This window comes from Scomber scombrus, chromosome 6 (assembly GCF_963691925.1).
Source record: "Scomber scombrus chromosome 6, fScoSco1.1, whole genome shotgun sequence".
NCBI lineage: Eukaryota > Metazoa > Chordata > Actinopteri > Scombriformes > Scombridae > Scomber > Scomber scombrus.
Window position 1 is genome coordinate 790,220 of NC_084975.1, and position 8,593 is coordinate 798,812.

General features: G+C 39.1%; 1 protein-coding gene and 1 long non-coding RNA gene across 2 annotated transcripts; both read left to right on the forward strand.

Annotated features, from left to right (window-relative positions):
* Positions 1 to 1,072: 1,072 nt before the first annotated feature.
* On the forward strand, positions 1,073 to 4,027 carry LOC133981687 (uncharacterized). Its single transcript, XR_009925309.1, has 3 exons — positions 1,073 to 1,135; positions 2,120 to 2,296; positions 3,936 to 4,027. It is a non-coding gene; the product is annotated as an uncharacterized LOC133981687 (long non-coding RNA).
* Positions 4,028 to 4,932: 905 nt separating this feature from the next.
* On the forward strand, positions 4,933 to 6,832 carry LOC133981652 (protein NLRC3-like). Its single transcript, XM_062420456.1, has one exon. The coding sequence runs from the start codon at positions 5,126 to 5,128 to the stop codon at positions 6,830 to 6,832; it is 1,707 nt and encodes a 568-aa protein (XP_062276440.1). The 5' UTR covers positions 4,933 to 5,125.
* The last annotated feature ends 1,761 nt before the right edge of the window (positions 6,833 to 8,593 follow it).

The following is an 8,593-nucleotide window of genomic DNA, read 5'->3' on the forward strand; positions in this document are numbered from 1 at the left end:
TTCTTTTTCATCCTTCTTTTCCTTATTTTCCTTCCTTCCTTCTTTCTTTTCCTTCCTTCCTTCCTTCCTTCTTTCTTTTCCTTCCTTCCTTCCTTCTTTCTTTTCCTTCCTTCCTTCCTTCTTTTCCTTCCTTCCTTCCTTCTTTCTTTTCCTTCCTTCTTTTCCTTCCTTCCTTCCTTCCTTCCTTCCTTCTTTCTTTTCTTTCCTTCCTTCCTTCCTTCCTTCCTTCTTTCTTCTCCTTCCTTCTTTTCCTTCCTTCCTTCCTTCTTTTTCATCCTTCTTTTCCTTCCTTCCTTCCTTCCTTCCTTCCTTCCTTCCTTCCTTCCTTCCTTCCTTCCTTCCTTCCTTCCTTTCTTTTCCTTCCTTCCTTCCTTCCTTCCTTCCTTCCTTCCTTCCTTCCTTCTTTTCCTTCCTTCCTTCCTTCCTTCCTTCTTTCTTTTCCTTCCTTCTTTCTTTTCCTTCCTTCCTTCCTTCCTTCTTTTCCTTCCTTCCTTCCTTCCTTCCTTCTTTCTTTTCCTTCCTTCCTTCCTTCCTTCTTTTGTTTCCTTCCTTCCTTCCTTACTTCCTAAACGAGTACTTCATGATTAACAGTGTTGTAGTTTGTTGCTGTTGTTAAAATTAGTCACATTTATATCAAACTACAAACATTATTAATCATTAATAAACATGTTTCAACCATAAAGTTTGATCAGGTTTTATACCTGCTGCACTGATGAATGTATTGTATAATGTTTGTATAGTAATGTGCTTTTGCGACCACTAGGTGGCACAAAAGGTTTGTATGAAGAGGACAACAAAGTTCAGCAGAATGAAGTTTAAGGTCCAACAAACCCAAATTGTAATGTTCCCATATGAGGACGCAGGAGGTTAAAGTGTCCTCAGTAAAGAATCCTTTGAAACCAAAAAGTACAATATGTTGAAAAGAAGAAAATGCACATTGTAAGTTTTTTCTTTCCACTTAACCTTAAAAGTCCTAAACAGGAAACACACACACACACACGGTTTCCAGTAAATAAGGTGTGGAACAAACAGGGAGGAGCAGACAGGTAGCAACAGGCAGTAAAGATGAAATTCCAGTCAGACTTCATTTTACAGTCCTCAGAGCAGAAGGAGGAAAACAGCCAGTCTGAGGCAGGTGAGTGTTAATATCAGGACTGTAAATAATGATTACTGTCATTATTGATCAATCTGATGATCAGTTTTCAGGTGAATCATTTAGTTGATGAACAGAGTTTGAGGTGTTCAGAAGTAGTTTCCTGTTGTTCTTTTCCTGGTTTCTGCGTCCTCACAGCGATGTAACGTGTTATGAGGCTGATTGTTAAATGTTGGTTACAGTTTTATAGCTGATATAGTTTCAATATTTACATCATTACATCGAGATTAAAACGTGCCGATATTTAGTGTCGTGGCGAGGGAGCTTGGGCCCGGTCATGGCTGCTTGCAGCTTTAATTTGATTCATATTTATATACTAGAATTGTTTCTGCTCCTTATATTTCACTTTTTGGTATTTGTGATTGTATCTAATTTTAATGGTTGTTATTTTCCATAAATACCAAAATGATCCATCTATAAAATATCTATATGGGGAAACCTTTTCCAGTGCTGCATACTGCATATGATCATTCATACTTAGAAAGTAGAACTGAAGTGATTCATTACAAGATGATTAATTAAAACATTTCAAAATACATCTGCATTATTTAGCATTTTGTGAATTTCAAATAAAGGAACAGTCATATATTTCCTCATTGAAGTGAGCTGAGTATATCATCACACCCCTAACATTATATATTATTATTAAAAAAGTTTTTTTTTAATGTATTCACATGTAACAATTCTATATAACATGTTGTTTTAAACTGTAACAGAAAGTTAACAATCAGCAGCTCATAACGTGACTCACTGCTGCCTCTAAATAGAGAGAAGTCACAGTTAAGAAGCACACACATGTTTATCTGAAGTCTGTTTGTTGGATTTAAACCAGAGTCAAAGTTTCTCTTTGTGATGACTAGAAAACACACATGGTTGTAGTTAAAGTCATGTAAACTAATAAGAAGCTACTAAGTTGAGAGACAGGACTGGGTTTATTATACTGTGTATGTGTGTGTGTGTCTCCAGTGTTACTGGTTTACCTCTCAGACTCCAGAAGATGAAGAAAGAGGAGGAAGAGGAGGAAGAGGAGGAAGAGGAGGACGGAGCAGAGTCTGTAATATCCAGCTGTCTGTCTATGAAGAGTGACCGGTCTAAAGATCCTCCTCCAGCCTTCAGTAATGAACCTGGACCCTCAGACACAAAGTAAGAGACTGTTTCTACTGTAAACTGAGCTGAAGATGATTCAGTTTAATATCATTTGATAATCTACATTATTAACACTACTCTTTAATTCTGTAATTCTTGTCTTGACTGAATTCATTATGATGAATAATACTAAAACAGTTTTTTCCAATTGCTAAAACACAACTTTGCAAACTAGTCTGGTTTCATCAAAATACTTTAACACAATTCACAGAACCTCACACCCAAACTGCAACATACCTCATATATCCTGCAGAATGAAGCACTGCAACCAAAACTACATATAACATTATCAAAATCAAACTTTTGCACCAACTGGCTCACACTTCATTCATATTACCAGATGTTTGTCTAACCAGCTACTCACTGTTAATAATGAAAAGCTCTCTCATCTTTAGTTTGCTTTGCTATAATACTAAAATAGTTCAAATTGTAGAAAATTCTTCAGATTGTTGCACAGAAATATTTGCAGATACACAAACATGCTGTCAGTGCAACATATGCACAGCAGATATATTTACATTGGAGTGAACAAACATATGCTCACAAGAAAGAGTAAACTGAAAAAGAAAACGTGCAAAAAAAAAAAGGCAAGAAAAATAATAATAATTAGGCAACATCTTCTCTTCTTTCTCTCTCTGCAACGTCTTCCATTGTTGTAAAAAAAAAAAAGTGCTCACCTGTGGTCTTTTCATAGAGCTTCCTGATTGAAGTGGTAACAATTAACCATTGAGGTGTTTGGCAGGTGGCTCATATATTGAACAATTAGCTCACGTATTGTCATTTTGAATGGCAGTGAAACGGCAAACATGTGACTTTATATCAGATTGTTGTGTTTTATGCAGAGAAACGTGTTCAGTGCATTTAAAAAGTGACATTTTGTGTTATGATGTCATTTTAGTGTGTTAGCAAGTGGAAAAAACTGTAAGAGTTCAACATCAAAGTTCTTTATTGCTCACGTAAGTGTACAACACAATGTGTAGTGAAATGCACTTTAGATCCTCTTAGATTATTTATATCTGGTAAGATTAAAGAATAACAAGATAACAATAGTAATACAGATAATGACACAGTTCAGGGATCAACAACATGAATGTTTAGAGTTGAAGGTGCAGTGACTCATTTATTGCTGTTCAGTATTGTGACTGCATGGGGAAGAAAGCTTCTCCTCAGCCTCTCTGTTCTTGTCTTTATATGATCATCTACATTACAAAATGATTCTTATACAATTCGTTGCTTTTTAATTCACTGCATTATTTCTGTCATTTAGTGGACAGAGAGCTTGATTGCTGTTCTGAAATGTTTATTAGTTGCTTGAAGCAATATTTAATACAGGTTAAGTAGCAGAGGACAGATTGTGTTGTTTGTTTTCTAGACAGGAACAAGTTAATGTGACAGTCCAGCATCAGGCAGCAGTGCCTTTAGTTTAACTGTCACTAAATAAACTGTTGTCATTTTAACACCACACATGTCAAACATTTAGATGTTAAAAACTCTTTCTACAAATATATCCAGATTACAAATGTTTAAAACATGCAGGAGATATGAACATAACTGTTGTCATCACTAAATCATGTTTCATGTTACATCTGCTCTGCAAGAAATAATGATGTGAGTCAAACATTTGTTGTTTCTACAGACAGAGAGCAGAGTCTGTAATATCCAGCTGTCTGTCTATGAAGAGTGACCGGTCTAAAGATCCTCCTCCAGCCTTCAGTAATGAACCTGGACCCTCAGACACAAAGTAAGAGACTGTTTCTACTGTAAACTGAGCTGAAGATGATTCAGTGAGACGATTCATGAAGGTTGTAGTTTAGATATGAAGGAAACACAGTGGAAAGAAATAATGAAGTAGCTTCCATTCAGCTGTAATCTACAACAGATCTTCATGTTCATGTTAACCAGAGACAGAGACAGGGCTGGTATTGCTGTTTGATTTTCCAGTCAATAAATGTAAAGTAGCAGCAGATCCTGCATTGTTTACATGTTTACTAGCTTGCAGTCTTCTTTTTTCTTCTCTGCCTTTGCTGGCACATTGTTGTCTCTGTCTAATCTATTTTAAACTCTTGTGATTGTAGTATTTATTATTTTATTTCAAACTGAATGTGTTGAATCTCAGAGGCTGAAGAACAAAAACTGTAAGTATGTAAATACTGACAGTCTGGACTGTTCATGTGGGGAAAGAGCTGCATGCAGCTTGTGAGCTGTCGGTTAGCCTCCACTAATGTCACGTGACATAAAGAATGTGTTCATGTCCACAGAGTGAGGAAGAGGAAGAGGAGGGCTGTTTCTGTGGAGGAGCAGCTGTCCTGCTGTTCTTTGTGTCAGGACGTCCTGAAGGATCCAGTCTTTACCAGCTGTGGATACTGGTTCTGCAGACAGTGCATCATCTCATACTGGGACCAGTCTGCTTCATCAGGAGACTCCTTCTGTCCCAAGTGTAGAAAAAGATCCAGAACCAGACCTGGACTGCAGACAGACAGTCAGACCAGCACTGTACAAAGTAAGACTGAAGATCTGTCTGCTGATGTCATCATCTCTGAAAACAGGAATCTACCTCCTCTATCCTACTGAACATTAACAGTCACACTGATTTCTGTTTCATTCTACCTTTGTTCTTCTCTTTCAGCAGAAAGTGGTCTGCAGGAGGTTTTAGATGAACATCAGATCAGTCTGAGCAGCACATGTGAATGTGTGACTCAAGGAACTGATGAAGCAGGAACTAAAACCTTCCTCATCAGCATCTTCACTGAAGTCCACATCACAGAGGGACAGAGTGAAGAGGTTAATACCCAACATGAGGTGAGGCAGCTTGAAACAGCTTCCAAGATGAAGACCCTCCATGACGCTCCAATCAAGTGTCAGGACATCTTTAAAGTCTCACCTGACCAACAGGAAACTGAAGAGGTTAATACCCAACATGAGGCGAGGCAGCTTGAAACAGCTTCCAAGATGAAGACCCTCCATGACGCTCCAACCAAGCGTCAGGACATCTGTGAAGTCTTACACAGAGTCAGAGTGGTTCTGATGAACGGCGTCGCTGGCGTTGGAAAAACCTTCTCAGTGCTGAAGTTCACTCTGGACTGGGCACAGCGCTCCAACAACCAAGATATCAGTCTGCTGATTCTGTTCTCGTTCAGGTCGCTGAACTTGATCAAAGATGAGCAGTACAGTCTGCTCATGCTGATCCATGTTTTCTATCCAACATTACAGAAGCTCACAGCAGAGAAGCTCGCTGTCTGTAAAGTTCTGTTCATCTTTGACGGCCTGGATGAAAGCAGACTTTCACTGGATTTCAACAACAGTGAGGTCGTGTCTGATGTCACACAGAAGTCATCAGTCAGCGTGCTGTTGACAAACCTCATCAAGGGGAAGCTGCTTCCCTCGGCTCTCGTCTGGATAACTTCCCGACCTGCAGCAGCCAATCAGATCCCTCCTTCATGTGTGGACAGGGTAACAGAAGTACGAGGCTTCACTGACGCCCAGAAGGAGGAGTACTTCAGGAGGAGATTCAGTGATGAAGAGCAGTCCAGCACAATCATCTCACACATCAAGACATCCAGGAGCCTCCACATCATGTGTCACATCCCAGTCTTCTGCTGGATCACTGCTACAGTTCTGGACCACATGTTGACTACAGACCAGAGAGGAGAGCTGCCCAAGACCCTGACTGACATGTACTCACACTTCCTGCTGGTTCAGACAAAGAGGAAGAAAAACAAGTATGATGAGGGACATGAGACGAGTCCACAGGAGCTGACGGAGGCTGACAGGAACCTTCTTCTGAAGCTGGGGAGGCTGGCGCTTGAACAACTGGAGAAAGGAAACATCATGTTCTACCAAGAAGACCTGGAGCAGTGTGGTCTTGATGTCACAGAGGCCTCGGTGTTATCAGGAGTTTGTACAGAGATCTTCAAAAGAGAGAGTGTGATCTTCCAGAAAACAGTCTACAGCTTTGTTCATCTGAGCGTTCAGGAGTTTCTGGCTGCAGTCTACATGTACCACTGTTACACCAGCAGGAAGACAAAGGTACTGGAGGACTTCCTGGGAGAAGACTACAGTTCCTCATCTCTGGATGACTTCCTGAAGATAGCCATGCAGAAATCTCTCAGAAGTGAAAATGGCCACCTGGACCTGTTTGTCCGCTTCCTTCATGGCCTCTCTCTGGAGTCCGACCAGAGTCTCTTAGGAGGCCTGCTGGGTCAGACAGACAACAGTCCAGAAACCATCCAGAGAGTCATCAACAACCTGAAGGAGATGAACAGTGATGATATCTCTCCTGACAGAAGCATCAACATCTTCCACTGTCTGACGGAGATGAACGACCGCTCAGTACATCAGGAGATCCAAGAGTTCCTGAAGTCAGAGAACAGATCAGAGAAGAAACTCTCTGTGATCCACTGCTCAGCTCTGGCCTACATGCTGCAGATGTCAGAGGAGGTTCTGGATGAGTTGGACCTGAAGAAGTACAACACATCAGAGGAGGGAAAACGGAGACTGATCCCAGCTGTGAGGAACTGCAGAAAGGCTCAGTAAGTCCAGATGTGATTATCAACATTATAAAGCTGCTTTCTCATCTGAAGCATCAGTATTACAGTAAAGATTCACACATGCACACTATAAAAGTGTTAAACATGTGTTACACCTGCTTGTTGCCAAAGTTATACATGAGTAGTGTTTCACTACAAGGAGAACCTGCAAGCACATTCAAACGTGTCAAGATATCCTCATCACAAGTCAAACACACATTTCTATTCACATTCATGTTGTTATTTTCCTGGTGATGAGGATATCTTGACACATATGAATGTGATTAGATGATGATGTCACTGGACATTTAGATATACAGTATATATCCTTCATTTCCCTCCTGTGGGTATCTGCCTGAGGAAGACCTGTAGTCGCTGGAAATGTTCCAGTTAAATGAAATGGAGCTGTGATTCCAGTGTGTGAGTTCTCCTTGTATCACAGTTGAATAGATTTAGTATCCAGCACCGATCCCACTGAGGGTTTGTGGATGTGCACACCAACACTCTGACTTATAGTGCTTCACTTCAAATGTTCTTCATGTTACAAATGCTATGAGAGCAAGAAAAGCTTCATTTTATTGTTGGTGTGTTTAATTAATATAATATAATATAATATAATATACTATAATATAATATAATATAATATAATATAATATAATATAATATAATATACTGTAAAATAATATAATATAATATAATATAATATAATATACTGTAATATAATATAATATAATATACTATAATATAATATAATATAATATAATATAATATACTATAATATAATATAATATACCAAAATATAATATAATATGATATAATATAACATAATATAATATAATATACTATAATATACTATGATATAATATAATATAATATAATATACTATACTATAATATACTATAATATAATATAATATAATATAATATAATATACTATACTATAATATACTATAATATAATATAAAAGAGAAAACATTGCTTCGTTAAAAGCTGTTAAAGTCGACTGACAGCTGATTTAAGAGAATTGAGAAATACCTCAGGACTTAAATCCAACGTAACCTGAGGAGGGGAGGAGGTGCAGGAGGAGCAGGAGAACAGGAAAGGAGCTGATTGGCTGGGGAAGACACAGGGAGCAGGGCGGGGCTAACGAGGCTGATGCAGGGCAGGTGTAGAGGGAAAGTGAGGAGGGAGAAGCAGGCTGGGGAGGAGGACATGAACACAGGAAGGAAACACAGAAAACACTAAAAACACAATGAGACAGATGATGTTCCTACAAATATAAAATGCAGTAGTGTCTCAGATGACATTTTCCTTCCAACAATCCCTTAAAGTAAACACATGCTCCTATATAACAGCAGCCAGGAAGGTGAAAGTGTCTCTTGATAGTTTGTGTGTAGATGGGCGGGAAGCTCAGCTGAGGGGAATGAGCTGATTGCAGTGATAGCAGGGCAGATGGGAGTGGTGTAGTGCAGAGCTGCTTAATGTCCATCTAATGTTGAACACAAACAACATACAGACATCACTACTGTGGTGACACAAGATGCTCACAAACACTGAAGGAGGAAAATGAGCAAAATGACTGGATAACACTAGTGGAACACATAAATGATGGAGGATAAATACAAGCTAAGAGAGTGAATTCTACATGAAGAGTAACTAAGCCAACACTAAACAAGCCGCTCCATAAGCAGCACTGTACATGACTAGATAGTCACATAAAGCAGAGAGGAAGAAAGTTGTTGTGAGTGAGAGCTGAACTTAGTAGAGCC